Genomic DNA, 20,687 nt, shown 5'->3' on the forward strand with positions numbered 1-20,687 from the left:
CCCGGCTACATTGAAGGGCATAGCCCAACGATGGTTTGGCAACCTGCCAGCTAGGTGCATCAACAGCTTCAAGACGCTTGCATACCTGTTTGCGTCCAACTTCTCCATGAACATCCCTGCCAAAAAGACAAGTCTCGACCTTGGGGCTATTCAGCAGGGTGACAAGGAGGGACTACGGTCCTACGTCAGGCGGTTCAATCTGATGAGAATTCAGATTCAGGGGCTGTCTGACGAAGTTGCATACACAGACTTCTTCAAGGGTCTGAAGGATGGGTCGACCTTCAAGTTCGACCTGGTCCGCAAGAGGGTTGCTACCTTCCAAGAGGCATTGATGGAGGCCGAATCCTATATACAGGCGACGGAACTCTGTGCCGTCAAGCATTCGTTGGAACCCAAGAGGTCCGATAAGAGAGACAGCCGGCCTTCCCAGCCGGCCAAAAAAGAAGAAGGGAAGAAAAGAAAAGAAGTTTGGGCAGCGGACTGCTCTGGTCAGCCGTCCCAGAAGAAACAGAAAAAGTTGGAACCGTACGTCCCCAAGTACGAGTTCAATAAGGACTGCTCCTCCATCCTCCTAGAGATTAAAGACCGGTTGACCATTGAAAAACCGGCTGCAATGAAAAGTTTCGTCAAGAACCGGGACAAGAGCAAGTATTGTCAGTTCCATGAGGATGTCGGTCACGACACCAATGGTTGCTATAACCTCAGGCAGCTATTGGACCGTCTGGCTAATGAGGGGGCTTTGAATCCTACCTGGTGAAGTCCAAGGGTAACCCCAAATCCAACAGTGGACAGCCGTTAAAGAAGCCGGCTGTGAGCTCGGATACTGATGAAGAGCACATCTTCACCATAGCAGGTGGCTTCGCAAGCGGAGGTCCTACCATCTGGGGTACCAAGGATAACATCCGAAAACTATCCAACCCAGAGGATGAGGGCCAGGCGTCGAAAAAAACCTTCTCTGAGGTCTTCATCTCTGAGAACGATCGGGGTACGGTTAGGCGGCCCCATGATGACCTCATCGTCATCGAATGCAAGGTTGCTAATCAACGAGTTGGCCGTATCTTAATTGATACCGGGAGCTCGTCTGACCTAATTAGCTATCAGTGCTTGGCAAAGCTCAAGTACAAGCCTAGCAGTATGCACAAGGCTCCTCACCCCCTAGTCGGCTTTGTGGGAGGAGTAGTGCATCCGGTGGGAAGGATTGACCTACCCATCCGGCTAGGAGAGAAAGGGGAAGGACGGCACATGGTCGTCAAGTTTTTGGTGGTCGAGGAATTGCTCGCCTATAATCTCATTTTGGGTCGTCCTACCCTCAACGAGTCCAAAGCAGTCATCATCCCATCCCTCATGCTGATCAAGTTTGAGAGGGATGACGGGTCAGTGGGGGCTCTGAACGGGGACCAGAAGACAGCTAGGGGTGCTACCTCTCAGACGTCAAGCCGACTGCTATTGTAGCCGGCCATAACGAGGAACCCATTGACCTCGATGACAAGGAAGCCACGCCTGCTCCAAAAGCAGCCGACAAAAAGAGAAAGGCGGACCAATTGGCCCCCGTAAAAAAAGAGAAATAGCAAGCACTAACCGGGGAAAGGTCGGACGACTCCCTACCCCAGCCGGCTGGTGAGAGCATTGATGTCGTCCTAGACGACAGCCGCCCCAATAGAACCGTCAAAGTTGGGACGGTTGCTTTTGAAAAGTTGGGAGCAGGCTTGCTCCAACTGCTGAAAGAGTTCAAAGACATTTTTACCTTTGAAGTGGAAGAGATGTCAAGCGTCAGCTCGGATCTAGCTGTCCACAAACTTGTTGTGGATCCCAAAAAGAAGCCGATTAGGCAAAAGAAGAGGGACCACGACGAGGAAAGATCTCAGGCAGCAGCCACTAAGGTCAAGAAGTTGTTAGATGCTGGGTTCATCCGGCAATGCCACTACTCGGATTGGGTAGCAAACGTTGTCCTGGTCAAGAAGCCGAATGGTACCTGGCGAATATGTGTAGATTACACAGATCTGAATAAGGCATGTCCGAAGGATAGCTATCCACTTCCTAAGATCGACAGACTAGTCGACTCTACAGCCGGCCATGCTTTGATGAGTTTCATGGATGCTTACTCAGGCTTCCATCAGATCCCCCTATGGAAGAAGGATCAGGAGAAGACGGCCTTCGTCACTGATCAGGGTTTGTTCTGCTACACGGTGATGCCGTTTGGATTGAAGAATGCGCCTGTTACCTTCCAACGGATTATTAACACGGTTTTCATCAATCAAATCGGAAGGAATGTAGAGGCGTATATTGATGACATGATAGTCAAATCCAAGCTAAAGGCGGATCACCTAGTCGATCTCCGAGAAACCTTCACCATCCTCAGGAGACACAAGGTCATGCTTAATCCTTATAAGTGTGTCTTTGGTGTTGAGTCTGGGAAGTTTCTCGGATTTCTGATTGATCAAAGAGGCATAGAGGCCAATCCGGAAAAAGTACAGGCGGTAATTGACATGAAGTCACCCCGCACTGTCAAGGAAGCCCAAAAGCTAACTGGTTGCCTGGCGGCATTAGGAAGATTCCTCAGCCGGTCAGGCGACAAGTGCCTCTACTTCTTCCAAGCAATCAGGAACGGGTCTAGATTTGAATGGGGAGAGGAAGCTGAGGCAACATTTCATAGGCTAAAACAACATCTGCACTCTTTGCCAAGGCTAGTGAGCCCCCTGCCCAAGGAGGTTCTCTACATGTACCTAGCCGTCTCAGATCACTCCCTTAGTGCTATTCTCCTTGCTGAAAGAGACGACAATCAGCTCCCGGTGTATTTCATCAGCCACATACTCAGAAATGCTGAGCTCCGGTACCCAATGATTGAAAAATTTGGGCTGGCCCTTTACAAAGCAGTCAAGCGGTTGAAGCCCTACTTTTAAGCACATCCGGTGATTATGTATACTGATCAGCCACTCAAGCGTTCAATGACTACTATAGAGTCATCTGGCAGAATGATCAAGTGGGCTGTTGAAATACAAAGCTTGGAGATAACTTTTGAACCTAGGCGGGCAGTGAAAGGTCAGGAATTTTCCAACTTCATTGTCGAAATGACTAGGCCGGCACAGCCGGAAAACACTGATCAGGTTTGGAAGTTATTCGTAGACGGTAGTTCTACAATGAATGGCTGTGGTGCAGGCGTAATTTGCAAATCTCCGGAAGGGGATACATACAAGTATGCATTACGGTTCAAGTTTCAAGCTTCAACAATGAAGCTCAGTATAAGGCCCTGCTAGCCGGTATACGCATGTGTAAGGCGGCAGGGGCAAGAAAAGTTGACGCCTGCTCGGATTCTCAATTGATTGTTAGCCAATTCAATGGTGACTATGAGGCCACCCATCCGGCAATGATTAAGTTTTTGCAGGCGGTCAAAGATGAGGCTGGGACTCTTGATGAATTTCATATAAGTTAGGTGCCCCGGTCAAAGAACAATCAGGCGGATGCTTTGTCCAAACTGGCCTCATTCGACACTTGTGATACGCCTAGGTTAGTCTTTTGGGAGGTCATGGAAAAGAGAAGTATTGAACATGATCCCATTGGAGTCCTTAACCGAAACTCTACCTGGATGGACCCCATCCGATATTATTTGGTAGACGGCACTCTGCCGGATGCCCCTTCAGAGGCGACATCATTGAAGAAGCGAGCTCTGAGCTTCGAAATGTACAATGGGGAGCTCTTCCGAAAAGGCTACCTCCAGCCGTTGCTGAAGTTTGTCACCCCTGAAAGGGGAAAAGAGGTGCTAGAGGATCTACACGCGGGCTTTTGTGCTTCACATATAGGCGGCAGAACTCTAGCAAAGAGGGCCAGGCGGCAAGGCTATTTTTGGCCTACCCTTGAGGTAGACGCCATGGATCTGGTGAAGAAATGTGACAAGTGCCAGAGGTTTGGCCGGCTCATACACCGTCCGGCAACAGATCTGACGGCTATCTACAGCCCGGTTCCATTTGCAAAATGGGGCATGGACATCTTAGGTCCTTATACGCCTGCATCCGGCGGAAGAAGATACATTCTAGTGGCTGTAGATTACTTCACCAAATGGGTTGAGGCAGAGGCGGTCAAGGGCATTAAGACAAAGGATGTCATCTCCTTCATTTAGAGAAACATCATCACCCGGTTTGGGGTCCCTATGTCTATGGTCTTTGACAACGGTCCTCAGTTTGAGACGCCTACCCTCAAGAGTTGGTTAGGAGATCAGGGGATCTCACATTGTTTTGCATCCATTGGCCGGCCCCAAGCAAACGGTCAAGTTGAAGCCTTCAACAAACTCATCACAGACGGCATAAAAAAGAAGATTGAAAGAGCTGGCGGTCTATGGGCGAATGAGTTACCTCACGTCCTTTGGGCCATCAGACCAACTGAAAAGGGGGCAATCGGTGAAACCCCGTTTCTCATGACATACGGCACTGAAGCCGTCCTGCCAATTGAACTTTATGAGCCAACACTCCGAGTCATGCTTTATAATGAAGAGGCTAATTGGGAGGCCATGCGTCTTGCATTGGATTCACTCCCGGAGCGCAGGGACAATGCCGCCTTGCGTCATGAGATATACCGTCTGAGAATGACGAGGGCCTATAACAAAAGAGTGCACAAACGGCCCCTCAAAGTTGGGGACTTTGTGCTACGAAAAATGGAGGCAACTGGTAGGGCGAATGAACAAGGAAAGCTAAGCCCTAATTGGGAAGGCCTCTACCGGATGTTTGAAGAAGTTAGAGGCGGCACCTACCGCCTGGAAACACTAGACGGCAAGCAGCTAGCCAGAACCTGGAATGTAGATGACTTGAAAAAGTACTACTTCTAAGGAGTTGTAAATATTTTTGTAAATAGTATATTAATGAAAAGAAACTTTACTTCAGTTGTTTTTATATAAAGTCCCATGTGCAATGCACAACTGGGCACCTGCTAAGTACCATGTGCAATGCACAACCGGGCATCTTCCAAGTCCCATGTGCAATGCACAACCGGGCATCTTCCAAGTCCCATGTGCAATGCACAACCGGGCATCTTCCAAGTCCCACCTGTGCAATGCACATCCGGGCACCCGTTTGCTCAAAATGAGTAGAAGGCTGAGTACCTACCTCAACTATTCAAAAGGCCCAAGGCCAGCATATCTTAGACCGCCTGCTCTAACCATGAGCAGGCATCCGGCGACGCCCATTTGGGTGAATTCGTCAAAGAGAACATCTCCCTTCCGGGTGGTACATTGTTCTACGTGTCATAAACTCAAACGGCTTTAATCGATTAGGTTAAAGATAACCCACGGCCGTTCGAATGACCTATAGAAATCAAGATATACACGGCTATCGCCCCAAGGTGGTACAGACGGTGAAATAAATCTTGATCAGCAGCCGGCTCTTGCCGAAAAGCATTACAGCCAGCCCTAGCTACCCTAAAGAAGATCAAACCTTGTTGACTTCATCATCCACCCGGTTATTGCCCCAAGGTAATACAGGCAGTGAATTATATCTTAGATTGCATCCGGCTTTTGCCAAAAAGCATTACAGCCGGCTACGTTCTCCATTAGCAAGGTCAAAACCTTGTCACGATATTTGCACTTGGTTGAAATGCATACGTTCGGCCACAGGCCGCCTACATACCAACAAAACGGCATTATCGGGCACCCAAGGGGCAACCTGCAACCGAACAAGCGCGTAACCTGAGTTTGATTTAGCCGGCACAGCCGGAAGATTCAACTTGGACCAACCCTGTTGTAAAACGGTCAAGGACCGTCTATTCATTCATCCGGATGTTTATGGACGGTTCCCCGCTTAAAGTTGGTAACTATAAGCAAACAACCATCCAGGGGCAGACAGAGCCAATGCATCCGGCATATCGCAAGATATTTCATTCAAAGCAAAATTGCAAAAATTGAAGTAAAAAAGAATTGAAGTGACAACGCAAACCGACACAATCGGCATATATACATAAATTAAAATTTTAATGTTAACCGGACTCCTGTCCGGAGAAAAGTGATACAGAAATGCACAGCTCGCAGGCCGAATGAAACTAAGTGTTAGAAAATAAAAGCTATTGCTGTTGTTGTTGTTGTTGTTGTTGTTGTTGCTGCTCAGACGACTGGTCTTGACCGGCTAGAGGAGCTTTTTGAGTTTCCTAGGTATGGGCTTTTTCAGCCACACCTGGTACATTCTCTGCCGCCTGCTCCTCCTCTACGCCGGCCCACTCCTCGAAGGGCGCCGGCTGCTGAAGCCCGAGTACTTGAGCATCAAATACCTCTGTTGCGTATCTGTACCTCAAGTCGAAGTACGCATAGTCGGTACCCGGGTGGATCATGGACCATGCCATCTTCATGCGCGCTTCACAGTCGCGCTCATTCTCGGTCACCAGCCGGTTCTACTCAGCCGACAGCTGGTCCAGATGCTCTTTCTTAGTCTTGACCAGCTCGCCCTTGGTCTTGTCCAGCTCTTCTCTTAGTCGGGTGACCTCGTCCTTCAACCCAGCTCTCTCCTTTTCAGCCTCCTTCAAAGCATCAAGGTCCGCTTTGAGTTGGTCGATTTGGAGTTGCCGGTCGGCGGCAGCTTGGTTGGCTGTGTCAGCAGCAGCCGTAAGCTCCCGGATGAGTTCCTCCTGTTTCATCTCCCTGGCTTTAGTTTGGATTTCAAGCATTAGGGAATTGTATTGACAGACATCAATTAATTTGGCTGCCCGTTTCTGAGAATCCCTTACCTCCTCTTGCTTATTCCGCAAGGGGGTCTTCATCCCATCCACCCTTAGCAACACATGTAGAGTCAGCCGGAAAAGAAATTAGTTTCAGACAAACTGGAAATTAGCAATTTTGCACAAAATTACCCCATCCGGTAAATCAGCAAAATTGCACGAAGCTATCCCAACCGGTATTTTACCTCAGCCAGCAGTGAGGTGATACGGTCAAGGTTGACCTGGTTGACACCCGGCACCGCCTCCTTCTCGGACCGGGTGAGGGTCCTCAGCATTCTCTTGGCGTAATTTTGCATATCTGGCCAACGAGAAGTGGTATCTGCATCATGAGAGATATTGGTTAAGTGTTGGGCATAAGCGGCTCCTATATTCAGCCGGTTGCCGGAAGAATCTCCTGACTGAGAAGCATGAGACTTGACTCGAACTGGCCTAAGCAGCCAGGGGGGGTCAAAAGCGAAATCCATACCTTGGTTATCAGGCTGAGGGGTGCCACCAACCCCAGCCGCATTTGAGCCGGATGCAACAGTAAGCACCCGGCCAGAAGGAGCCTTAGGCTCCTTAGATCCGGCCTCAGCCGACCATGAGCTCAGACCCAGGCTTTGCAGACTTTTGCCTGCGGTTGTGGGCCTATCAAGAGCCGGTGTTCTACCGGCTGAGGTTGGTGCGGGGCCACTTGAGACCCTTCGCCTTTGTGAAGCAGGTTGAGGGAGTTCCTCCCCCGGTCTCCTCACCATTTGCCTCATGGAGCGAGGAACGTTCTAGCTCCCCGTCTGTAAAAGATAGCAAAGCAACGGGTTAAAATCAAAATTGTTTGCAAGACATACAGGCGGCAAAAGATCAGCCGGTGCTTACCCCACCGGCTCGGGCCGCAAGTTGGGCCTGAGTCTACTCAAGTTGCTCCTTCCTTATTTCGGTAGCTGATTTAGCCGGCGTTTTCTCTGGAGGAGTCATCTCGAGTCCTTTCTCTACAAAATAACAGAGAGAAATGTAAGAGCATTCAAACACCATACAGGCGGCAAAACATGCCAGTTAAGCAGTAAACCTACGTTTGTCCCAAAAAGTGCTAAGACCGCAGGCGGACAGAAACGCCTCGTCTCTGAACCAGTCCGGATGAGGGACCCAGAATTTGGGGACAATGATTTTTGTCCAGTCATCAAGTGGCATGGTAGTTTTCTTGAACAACCCCGGCTCCATAATGGCATCCCGGGCTTCAGCCGGTATATGGGGAAGGGCGCATTTCTTTCCTAATAGAGCCGAGTTCTTGTTGTAACGGCACATCCGTTGATTAGCAGCCGTAGATGGGGAAGAGACGAAATAAAATTTGCTCTTCTAGCTTGACCATTTAGAGGGCTTCTCTAATGTCATCATATATTTCGGATGCGTGGTCAGTGTGTACCACGTATTCCAGCCGCCTGGGGCACGACTCACGTATTCCAGCCGCCTGGGCGTGGTCAGTGTTTACCACGTCACGTCCTGCATCTCGCAGGCGACTAATTATCCAATGATGTTCACCCAAGAATTGGGTGTTAGCTGCCAGAGTGCAAGGTCATAACCCCTTAGTATGGCTTTGATGGTTCTGTGGAGGGGGAACCGGAGGCCGGCTTTGAATGCCGCCTCATAGCAGCCGAAATAATTGTCGGCATGTTTCAAGTCGTCATCCCAGACGACGGTTGCATCAGCAGGCGGGATGCCGACCTCCCAGCCGGCCCCTACAGGGCTCTTCTCCAAAAAAACCAGGAGGGTTGTGTTTAATGTCACAACATCCTGGGCGCTCATGTGCGCCTCCGTTGGATTATTTGCTGAAGGCCAATTGTAAGGCTCTTCATCATCTTGAGGGGCATTCAGGGTCATTGTAGACTCAGTTGAGCCGGATTCCTGGTCGGTTTCCTCACCGCCTGAGCTCCCGGATTCCTCAAGGATCTCATCACCGGGCGTACTCGGGACGCCCGATTGGTCAAAAGGAACATCCTCAACCGGAGTTTCGGCTGAATCATTTGTTTGGTACTCGGGGTCAACAGCCGTTTTCCTTGTCCGAGCCATACTGTCCTGCACATGAACAAAGACGGTCGGATTCGTAGAAGAGTAAGGGTGGTCCAAACACCCCCAGACGGCATCCCCAGTCCTAGATTCAGCCGTATCCGGTGAACGGTTGACAACTGCTCTAGGCCGTGCCGTGTGTGTATTGGGAGAGTCTATTATTCTCTAACAATCTATACAACCAGTAAACTCAAAAAGGTTACAAGGGGGCAAAGGTGATACCTTAAATTTGTGAAGATGTTTGTAGTAGACTTGGCTGAAATCCCAAAGTGTGGCTTGAAGAGGCCACAGACGGAGTAGTCCGGTTGTGTAAAACTGAAGCACAAAACAAACAATCAGTCATTATTTCAAGAAATTTGCTCAAAGATACCCCAGACGGTATCAAAGAAGCTTGCTCAAAGATACCCCAGCAGTATCAAAGAAGCTTGCTCAAAGATCCCCCAGACGGTATGAAGACCAGCTGAGGGTCTAATGAATTCAAATTAAATATCGTTCAAAGATACCCCAGGCGGTATCAATGAAGATTGTCCAAAACCCCAGACGGTGTTAAGACCGGCTGCGGGTCTATACAAAGCAAATTATGAAGGTTGCTCAGTAATGCCCCAGACGGAACATTTTCGGCTGAGGGTCCATTGAATGGTTTATTGAAGACTTCTCAAAGATACCCCAAACGGTAACCGTGAAGAATTTCTCAAAGACCCCCCCAGACGGCATAAGGACCGGCTGAGGGTCTTACAAATGCAGGTCAAGAGCAAGTTATAAAGAAAATTGCTCGAGCATACCCTAGACGGTATAAGCCCGGCTGAGGGTATAATTGATGCAATCTTCAAGGATCATTTGTTTGAAGATACCCCAGACGGTCCATAACCGTCTGTGGGTCTGGCTTTGAAGATTATTTGTTTGAAAATACCCCAGACGTTCCATAACCGTCAGTGGGTCTAGCTTTGAAGATCAATTGTTTGAAGATGATCTAGGCGGAATACTTCCGGCTGAGGGTCTATTGAATGCAAAATGTTAAAGACTACTGTCTGAAGGCGCCCCAGACGGTATGAAACCGTCTGTGGGACAACCCCTTGAAGACAGTGTTCAGAGATGCCACAGGCGGTATATCACCGTCTGTGGGCCTATGGAATGCATTATTGAAAAAGACCAATTTGAAGACACCTCAGACGGTCCATAACCGTCTGAGGGTTTACTTTTGAAGACAATGGATTGAAGATACCCCAGACGGTCCAAACCGTCTGTGGGTATATTAAATGCAAGACATGAAAGAAAGGGCCTAAGATGCCCCAGATGGTGTAAGACTGTCTTTGGTTCTACTCAAATCAAGAGAAAATCAAGAGTCAGACGGTACCTAAATAAGTTGATTGAAGAAGCGCTCAACCGGTATCCGGATGCGTTCGAAAAAAGAAGCTGGTTGCACAAAAAGCAACCGGTATCAGAGCTCTCAAGAAATTTTTGGGAAGTTTGTAAAGTGAAGAAGAGAGAGGGGGTTGTCTTTATTTATAGGCAAACCCAGAAGGCGAACTGCCACCTTCTGCCTCAATCTTTCAAAATTCGAAATCACAAGAGAAGCGGGAAGTGGCCCAACCGTCACTTCCCTAGAGTTTGACACCTGTCACAGGTGACACGTGGCTAAGCCACGTCACACCTGTGAGGGGCAAATGTTTGGGGTAAAAAATACCTTATGCCACGTGGCCTAGTAGCATAATGACACGTGGCAGCCCACCAGAGGCCCAACGGGATCCAATCGGATGCTGACACGTGGCATTGTAACCCTAATGGGGGAGCAGATCTTCATCCGCTATAAATAGAGGAAAATCTTCATTTATTAGATTTTCATAAATACAAACACAAAACCAGAGCAATATTAATTGCGGAATCTCTCTGAATCAGTGAGAAACATTTACTATTTCCGTACAATTTGCTACTCCGGACGTATACTAACTTGATCGTCTGAGGCGGAACTCCACCCAACCGGAGTTTCGTGGTTTTGCAGGTACAGACGGTCGGACGCGCATAGTCAGGATTGTAACTCTCCCGCAGGACACATCAAAAAACCCCGAAACACTCCGGGTGCACCCTACACCCCGAGTGATAGCATCTTGGAGGAATCTGACCATGGAGACGGCGTAGAGGCCGTTCAATCTAGCTCTGAGTCGAGTTCACTTCAGGCGGGATACCGACAGTGAGAAAGACGAGGCGACCTCGTGGCCGGATAGGGGAAACCCTCTTGAGACCCATATGTCTACCAAGGATAGGTCTGCTATAAAGACGAGCTTTCAAGCCTTTGTAGATAGACGTCCCATAGGGGACGGCTGGGAAATAATCGTGCCGCCTGCAGAGGCCACAGTCACTTGGGAGTATGATATTGACCATGCCGATAACTATTTCGGCTGCTATGAGGCGGCATTCAAAGCCGACCTCCGGTTCCCCCTCCATAAAGAAATAAAAGTCATACTAAGGGGCTATGACTTAGGTTTATGGCAGCTCACCCCTAATTCGTGGGTGAACATTCTTAGTTGTATTGCCGCCTGTGAGTTGCAAAACATAGAGCCCAACTGGGAGGCGTTTGCTCACATGCATTATCTAAGCCGTGCCCCAAGCGGCTTTAAGGCGTGGTATACTTTAACCACGCATCCGAAGTATTTGATGACGCTTGACAAGCCATCAAAATGGAGCAACTGGAAAAGCAAGTTCTATCTGGTCTCCTCTCCCAGCAAACGTCAAAATCATTTACTCCGCCGGTATAACAAAAAACCGGATCTATTGGGGAAGAAGTGCGCCCTGCCGCCTGTCCCTGACAAGGGTTGGGCTTAGATACTAGAGACGGAGTTTTTTAAGACGACCACCATGTTTCTGGATGATGGCGCGCAGATAATCGTACCCAAAAATTGGGTACCCCCATCCAAACTGGCTTAAGGACGCAACGTTTCTCTCCGCCTGTGGCCTAAGTATCATGGTTGAGAAACTTACGTTGGCCGCCCAACCGGCACCCTAATGCCGCTTCTATTCACTAGTAGAAAAACGCAAATGGCCAGCGGTTCAAAACCCCATATGGGCAGCGGTTTTGAACCGCGGGCGCTAAGGGGGTCGCCCATTACCCCCTTTAAATGGGCAGCGGTTCAAACCGCTTCCCATTTGTTGAGAATAGGCAGCAGTTCATTGCCTAAACCGCTACCCATAACAGATACAAAGTGGGTATTATAAATTGTTATGGGCAGCAGTTCAGCCTCTAAACCACTGCCCATAATGCCTAAAAAAAATATTGCTTTTTTTTCACCTAAACTGCAGCAGATACGTATATATACTCATAATATACATAACTCTCATATATTTTCTATAATTACTTGTAATTTTACACTTTAAAAAAGAACAAACAAAATATAGTTGGAGTATTCACAAGTAGTAGCTGCTCCAGCACAGCATAAGTAACAGCAGGCAGCAGGCAGCATCAGCTCCGGCAGAGCAGAAATAGCAGCAGCAACAACAGATCCGGCCGAGCAAAAATAGCAGCAGGAACAATGGCTTAATTTTGACACCTGAAACTAGTGAAATTCACATTTTAGTCTCAGATTGATTATTGACACATCACAATTCACAAAACTACTCATTGTTGCATAAAATAACATATTAGGTGTTGAGCCATGCTCAAGTGTAAAATTAATAATTAATCCTGTACTTTGAATGGTTGAAGTACAACATAAGTAAGGTTATTTTAATTTGTCAATTCAAGTTGTGAATCTGTGACAGCCACGAACACACAACATTAGAGCTATGAGATGGTCCTCCCATGACCCCTAAACCATTAATATGATTAATTGACCATGGTCCACAAGCCACATTTTTTCATGACTACACTCAGAAGAAATGCAGATTATGTGATCGCTAAATCAGTCAAATATGTGAATAGAGATGGAGTCTCCGAACTACATGAATAACATTACATCAGAAGCATTGTATGAGTTCCACTGGGAGCTCTATGGTGTATGCTAAGATTGGCTCACCTACCCTTACATTTGCTCACTTCATTTAATGTAGTTGCAATGATTTCATTACACCAATTATACTTTATCACAAACTTAGATCATTTAACACTATAAAATGCAGGCAATAAAGTCTTAATGGAATGGGTGTCCAAGTTTCATGCCACTAACAAACTCCTGAACATCCAACTCCTCCTATCCAATCAGAATTCAGGAGTACATGAGCATATGAGCATACTATCAATAAAAAAAGCACATGCCTTTCCAAGTGCAATACGAATGTACAGGCGTACAGCCTCTGCCATTGATAACGATTTTGCGACAACATTGCAACTCTTTGCATCATGGCCCATTGTAGGAAAAGTTTCACCCCTCTCTGAATGACATTGACCATGAGTTAGAAAACAAACAAGAATTAATCAAGTTAAAAGCTAAAGGTTGCAATAATGACCCAACTCCTTCGACACACATATCAATACTCCACTTTCTGAGAATGAGAATAGGACATCCTCAATAAGGATGCAATAAGCTATATATATATATAGTTCCCTTTAAATTATACAGCTTCAAATGTAATTAACAAAGAAACATATCAGTTCCAGGGAAAACAAACAGATTCAATTCATACATGTCCTTGCAATGCATTGTTCAAAAGAATAATGAAGACTGCACCTTGATGGGCTGTATGCTTTTTGTTTATGTATGATGGAAGTCAAACCCATTGCAATATTATGTGCAGGTTATATTGTTCAAAGTCCAATAAGGATAAGTTGGAATCAGTGGATATGCGTGGACTATGCTATATGGCTATTTGTGAAAAGCCCAATTAGCCAAATTCGTGTGAGCCCAATTCGTGTGATAAGTTATTGTTGTGGGCTGGACGGAATTATGGACTGATTTTATTTATTCTTATTGATAATTATTCTGCTTATTTATCTCTAACAAATTTATCTTGTGTTATGGATATTTATCTTATGTTAAAAATTTGACCATAACTTTTGATAAGATTAAATATCTTTAACTAATTCTGTTTTGCAGAGATAGAGATAATAATAACAATATTCTGTTTTATCAGAATATTTGTTTCAAGGGATAAGTTTCATATTTAAACTTAATTCTAATGCTAACCGATTTCCTTGAAGTTTAAATATCTGTTTTGCAGAAATCCCTTGAAGATAGGCTGAATATTTCTGTTGCAAGTTGAATGTTGAATGTTGAATGTGAAGCCCAAGAATAGCACAAGACCTATTCAAGTAAACTTGAAAGTTAAACGGCTTTTCAAGTTCAAAAATCAGAAATTCAAGCCTCCTCTCAACTCTATAAATAATGTTCAAGTGTGCTGAAGAAATAACAACGTAGAACAAGAACACACAAGAATTATCGAGCTTCATACGTTATTCAAGAGTTGTTAAATATTTTCTCTCTAGTATTGTACTACTTTATTGAGTGATTAGTTTGAGAGAAAAGAAAAGGTATATCAAGAGTGCTTAAACTTTGTTATCAAAAGAGTGATATACTATGAGTAGTATTATAATACTCAAAGTATAATAAAAGTAAGGTAGCTTTTTATTTCTGGGAATTAAGTTGCTAAGGTGTAGCTGGGTGGCTGCGGAAAGAAGATGGGAGATCTTCTAGGTGCTTTAGGACTCTAAAAGAAGAAATAAAAAGATTTAAAATCCTACGGGTTAGAAACCCTAGGCGGAGACGTAGACTTATTTGCCGAACTTCGTAAAAATATCGATGTGCCTTGTCTTGTTGTATTTGCTTTACTTTACCGTTTTTATTTCTGTTTCTAATTCGTAATCCATATTCTGCCTAAGTTTCAAAGTTTTTTTTTAAGCCTTGAAGTAAATCTCAAAGCCTTGACTCTGATAAGCAAATCAGTTTATTCCACCTTGAAACTGATTTCAAGACCTTGAGATTTATAGTTTTTGCGAAAAATTCCCATACTCTATTTAACTCCCCTCCCCCCCCCCCCTTCTAGAGTATACTTGTTATTATTCCATCACCCTATTGATCCTTCAAATAGGTACCAAAGGGGGAGTCCCCTATCCCTAAGAAGACTGACCTGCTTTGATAATAAGAAACTTTACAAGAACCAAGGATATTGTGAAGTGATAAAAGAACAATAATGTGGTAAGTCAAGATCAATAGAAGTTTTCAAGAAACAACTAAATGCCAAACTGGAGGCTTTGATATTCAATTTATGCTTTATAAAAACAAGTGGTATAGGATAAATCAACCTTAAATCAATGTATATAAGCTAGATAAAGTCAAATAATAAATTGCACATTTTTCCTACCAAGGAAAGAAAAGGGGCCATACCGCATTACCGCATAATATGGGCATCCATAGCCGGTCTTCAGAAAATGGCCATCTCTCATAATGTTGGTCAAACCAAAATCTGGTTATCTTCACAAACATTTTGATGCAAATCTAATGGAAGATTTTCAGGCTTTAAGTCTCTATGGACAACCATGTTTCCTATGACAATACTCTACTCCTGATATAATCTGCTCTAATAAAACACAACAAAAATAACTTAAAAATAAAAGTAAATTTAATTTGAGAGATATGACAAGTAATAAAAGAATTTTAGATACGGAAGGAGTATTATTAATCAAACAATGTCAAACAATGATACAGAGTATTATAGAGTAGTAGTTTGTAATAACGATACTAAATAATTGTCAAACTAAATTGAGTTATGACTACAAATAGCTTTAAATGGAATTGAATTATACTTGTTTTAAATTAGTCATCAGTAAGCACCACAACACATAATTTATAAGCAAAAATGAGAGCTTATCAAATTAGAGTTTAATGGAGGAAAGGACATACTTTGAATAGCAAACCTCTGCATTACCCCCACAACACAATATTGCCATATCTGTGGCTGTTCACATTAGCATGCCTCCATTAACAACAAACTAAATAGCAGAGTCCAAAAACATAGACGGCGAACCGTAAGGAACCTGGCAGCAAATCAACATCACTAATTAGTACATTCCCTAAGAAAAAGAAAATAAAAAACACAAAATAATAAGAAAATAGGACTTCTTCAGCTACCAAGCCAAAATAAAAAAAGTAAGTATTCAATACATTTCCTTAAAAGGTCGTGACAGTGAATTTTGAAACCAAATCCACCAAGATTCTCTAAGAGACTAAGAAATTTAATAAACTAAGACAACAAATATTGAATAAAAGCATAACGTCTTTTCTATCCATTCATGAGCATGTAGGTACGATCGTACTAATATAGAGCATCAAAAATTTAAAACAGTAGCATAACTCCAAATTAGCAGACACACCAGCAATGACACATGTCATCTCCTGGTGTGTCCCTTAGTTTTTTTTTTATTATTATTGAATATCTATATAGGAAAGAAATATTACCCATAAATCAAAGATTAGAAAACATTTAGTATATCCTTCCAATTATATATTAATACCATAAACATGAATATTCTAATATCTTATCTTGTGATTTTGAAGCAATATATAGCATTTGAAATGGTAATAATTCCAAATAGAAACTATTTTATTTAATTGCAACTAAATAACGTTACGTGCTTCCCATTTTCTCCACTAAGTATCTTTATATATTCGATTATTCGCTATCTTAAAAAATCCATACTAATCTATGACTTACTGTAGATAATAATAAAACCACGAAGTTAAGAAAATCAAACAATTATTCAAATCAATAATTTATTTGTAACATGAATATCAAAATATGCCACCCTTTGTCTATATAGGTGCACGAGTGTATCCTCCATATGTAACCACCCTTTGTAACATCTATTTTTATTATTTAATATCTATATTGGAAAGAAATATTACACAATACTGTAAAAGATTTTCCTTAAAAAAAAAAATTAGAAAAGCTTTAGTGTATCCTTCCAAATATATATTGATACCATAAACAAGAATATTCTAATATCTTATTCTAAATTATTACGTAAAATATTATGCAAAAAAAAAAAATAGAAAAAAATATAATTTCATAGACACACCAGCAATGACAGGTGTCATTTTCTAGTGTGTCCGATCCCTAAGTCTTTTTTTTTTTAAAAAAAAAGAAAAAAAAAATTTATTTAGGAAACAAATTTTAAACAAAAATAAAGTATAACAAACTTATGCATAAATAAAAGATTTGATGTATCCTTAACAACTATATAAACTTAAGTAAAAGAAAAAAAAAAATCAAACTTCAACATAATTTTTGCCAAACACAGTGTCATGTACTTCAATAATTACATATATTTTTTTTGTATATATTTATAAAATAATACAGTATATTAGAAGCTTCAAGAAAGTAATTAGAATATTAATTATTTAAAATAAAAGATTTGATATTTAACCTTCTATAAAAAAATATTAACAACTACGGAGTATAAATTTAAGAAAAAAAAACCAGATTTTTAACATGTGACATACTGAGTGTAATGTACTACGTTTATGTAATGTACTACGTTTATTACAGCACCAATTTACTTTCTAAAAAAATTAAAATAGAAATCTATTTACGAGTTGAATACTTAGTATATAGTTTTAAGAAATTCATTTGGTTAAAAAAAATGAAACCAATTTGTTGGTGAAATATACAAAAATATATAGATATTGTCAAATGCGTATATTAAAATTCCTATCTGGCTAACAGGCTCTTTCATTATAAATTCATTATAATATTTTAAACAATTTTTTTTATAATTAAATTTAGTTTTAATTTAAGAATAACTATTTAAAATTACCGTACATGGCACGGGACCTAACCTAGTATAAATCAATAAAAAGCTGCAATTAAGTATGCCTTCATAAGGGCTTACAATTTGCAAATTATTGAAGAAATAACACTTGCAGGACATACTTTCAGAATATAATCACGACCTAAATCATCCAATTACAAAAACACTAACAAAAATCCAAAAAAAAAAAGCACAAATTTTAGATTTAACAAAAAAATAAATCACTAATATACGAATTCAAGAGAAAATTGAAATTGCTAGCCTTCAAGACGTTTGAGCTCATCTGAGATTCGTTGAATTTCCTGCTTACGATTTTTCGCCCAAATTCCAGAATAAAGTCGTCAATCAGAAATTCAGAGTGGAGGAGAGAAAATTGTGAGCGTTTACCTTTCGCTTCCAATGGAAGGTACGAGAAGCAGAAGAGGAGAGAAGAATGAGGTTGAGAGAGAAGCTTAGATCGTAGAAGAGCCATGGCAATTACAATCTTTATCAACTCATTCGAGTTTATCGCCGCCGTAGGTTCCGCCATTGACGATGTGGTTGCAGCCACCACCTCTCCTCCTCAACCACCACCACCATTACCCTATTCACTAAAACCCTAACCCAAAACCTAAACCCCTAAATAAGAAGAGAACCCTAACCTCGAATGTGATTATAATAATGGGGTAGATGGTTGATCTGGACGCCATGAAGAAGAGGAGAGAGAAGAGTGGGCCAGCAGCGGTGGGAGGCGGCGGTCGAGTCAAGAGACAGAGGGAGTGCAAGGAGGGTGGGGAGAGGGGGAGTGAATGCCAGGGTTTTTTTTATTTCCCTTTGTCTGTTATGGCCAGCGGTTTGAACCGAAAACCGCTGCCCATTAGTGTCTTTATCATTTTTTAAGCTGAAGTGAGTTTTTGGGAAGCGGATTTCATTAACCGCTTTCTATTTGTGGCCGCCCATTTGCTTTTTTCTACTAGTGATTGTTTTGTGTAACAGAAATTCTTGCGTGGACCTGAGATTTATATACATGCAGAATTAATGTTATTTGGAATATAGTGACCGTAACTTTAACATAATATCCTTATTTTTTAACATAGTAACCTTTATTAAAACTTGTGTGACCTTTAATGTTATTTCTGTTTACATCCCAAAAAAATAACCTTTTATAGCTTTTATAATGTCAGAATCGCTTTTATTTCAACATAATAACCTTATTTTAATGTCGTGACCTTTTTTTTTTAATAATAAAACAATCATAGTATCTCTAATGTTAGTGGTCCACAATAAATTTGTGTGAACCAGATCCATTTAAGAATTTGTATTTGTGTAATTTATTTGCAAGTTTGTCTAACCAGCCGGTGGTTTTGCAGAAAAAGCTCTCACAATGGTCGATGCTGAGAAGACGTCTGCCAGGTCTGCAACCCAGATCAGGAAAACTCAGCTGGAAAAGAAAAAGGCCCAACTGGCGGCCAAAAATGATGGGGTAAGCTCCGCCTGCCCCTTTTTACTTGCATATATATTTTTATGATCCTGGGACGACATATCACCGGTTGTAACCCATGTGTTCCGCTTTTAGGGTGGGAGCAAGAACATCCCAAAATCCATCACCAAATTGCTCAAAGCCTCAAACGGAAGCCTAAGGAGTCTGCCAAAGGCTTCTCCAAAACTAGGAAAGCACAGCAAACCCAGACAACATCTTCCTTGCCGTCTAGGGAAGACCGACCTACTTCCGCAGATAAGAGCCTTAAAGATCTTGGCCTGAATCCAGACTTGGTTGGCAAAGAGTCGGGCGTCCCTATGGCGCCGAAGAGTGGCATGCCACTCGATGCTGCATCCAGTTCTGCAGCGGCTGGGGTGACCAGACCCTTCAGCAAGAACCTTAAGGTATGATTGCCTTTAAACCCCCATGGCCGCTTGGGCCTAATACACGAGTCAAAACTCAATCTTCTCAGTCGGGAGGTTCGCCCTGCAACCGGTACTCTATACGTGCCGCTTATGCTGCTTTCTCACAACCCCCTTCTTGTGGTGTAGATGCCTCTCCTAGGAGGCCGGACGTCGCGTCCAGCAATATTCCAAACGGATGCTGATTATCATCACCCGGTCCGAAAAGGAGTTAATTCCTGGGCTACACCAGATTAACCTGGAACGCATCACCGCCTTACTGGCTGGGCTAACTTGTCTTCAAATTTTATTTTATTTTTTTTTATTATTTTTTTTTGGGCAAGTGCTTGTGTTTATCATAATGCCGGCTAATTCATTTCTTTGCCACCTGTACCCTTGCAGGCAATGCTTAGGGTAGACGGGCTCAAGACTCCATTTAACAAGAGACAGGAGGAGGTAAGAGACGCCAATAAACGGGCGACTGAAGCCCTTAACTCTGCTCAATATCGATCTACCTTGAATGATATTAAGTCTAAAGCCAAGGAGATAAAACAGGAGGAGATCATTAAGGAGCTGACAACTGCCCTAGAGAGGTCCAACAAGAAGACGTCTGACCTCGAGCTCGAGCTTAAAAATGCTCAGTCGGAGCTCAAGGCTTTGGAGGCAGCCAGGAGTGAAAATACCGAGCTCCGAGAAGACGTTGGCCGGCTCAAGGACGAGATAACCAGAATGCAGAGCGAGTACAAGACTGAGCTCGAGTCAGAGCAAGAGCGGCTGGTGGATGAGAATGAAAAGGATTGCGAGGAACGCATGAAGATAGCGTGGAACCTCATCCATCCAGACTTCGACTGGGACTACTTCGGTCTGAGGTACAACCGTACAAGTATGCCACTAAGGAATATGATGCCCAGACCCTAGGTCTGCTAGAGCCGGCTCCGTTTAACGAATGGGCCGGCATTGAGTCGTCTGATGAAGAGCAGGAAGAGGGCGAGGGCGAGCTCAATGATCAGCAGGAGGACCAAGTGCCGGTTGACCCTAACCAAGTTCAACCAGGGCAAACGAGAGATGAGCTCCCCTTCGGCAATGACCAGTCAGTGCCTCCGCCTCAGCAAAATCAGTAGGATTAGTCTCCATCTCTCTTTCAGCCTTGGGTCGTCTGTATCCGTGCCAAATATTTGTGTTGTACTTTTAAACAATTTTTGCTTTTCCGGATGTGGATCCAGTATGTTAATCATTCTCCCGTCCTTTTGGTCGGGTTTAGTTATGAAATAGCCGACTGAGTTGGTTTTATCAATTTTTTCAATTCTTGCAATTTTTTGATTTTTCTATATATATATATATGCTTCGATCTTGCCCAACTTATTAA

The 20,687-nt window shown here is 43.3% G+C and overlaps 1 protein-coding gene and 1 long non-coding RNA gene across 2 annotated transcripts; one reads left to right on the forward strand and one right to left on the reverse strand.

The window, feature by feature from the left end:
- Window positions 1–12,733: 12,733 nt before the first annotated feature.
- On the reverse strand, window positions 12,734–18,587 carry LOC110722400. The gene is made up of 3 exons (XR_002511590.1): window positions 15,555–18,587; window positions 15,039–15,231; window positions 12,734–13,089 (listed from the first exon to the last, which is right to left on the reverse strand). It is a non-coding gene; the product is annotated as an uncharacterized LOC110722400 (long non-coding RNA).
- Window positions 18,588–18,824: 237 nt separating this feature from the next.
- On the forward strand, window positions 18,825–20,239 carry LOC110722470 (myosin-10-like). The gene is made up of 2 exons (XM_021901740.1): window positions 18,825–18,923; window positions 19,724–20,239. The coding sequence occupies exons 1-2, from the start codon at window positions 18,825–18,827 to the stop codon at window positions 20,237–20,239; spliced, it is 615 nt and encodes a 204-aa protein (XP_021757432.1).
- Window positions 20,240–20,687: the final 448 nt, after the last annotated feature.

The sequence above is a fragment of the Chenopodium quinoa genome, unplaced genomic scaffold, assembly GCF_001683475.1.
Source record: "Chenopodium quinoa cultivar QQ74 unplaced genomic scaffold, ASM168347v1, whole genome shotgun sequence".
Lineage (NCBI taxonomy): Eukaryota > Viridiplantae > Streptophyta > Magnoliopsida > Caryophyllales > Amaranthaceae > Chenopodium > Chenopodium quinoa.

What these genes read in the sequence shown, in the direction of transcription:
- LOC110722470 (XM_021901740.1), top strand. Translation starts at nt 18,825, where the DNA reads ATGGTCGATGCTGAGAAGACGTCTGCCAGGTCTGCAACCCAGATCAGG. An exon ending in TGGCGGCCAAAAATGATGGG is followed by an intron (nt 18,924 to 19,723) that starts GTAAGCTCCGCC and finishes GTACCCTTGCAG; the next exon opens with GCAATGCTTAGGGTAGACGG.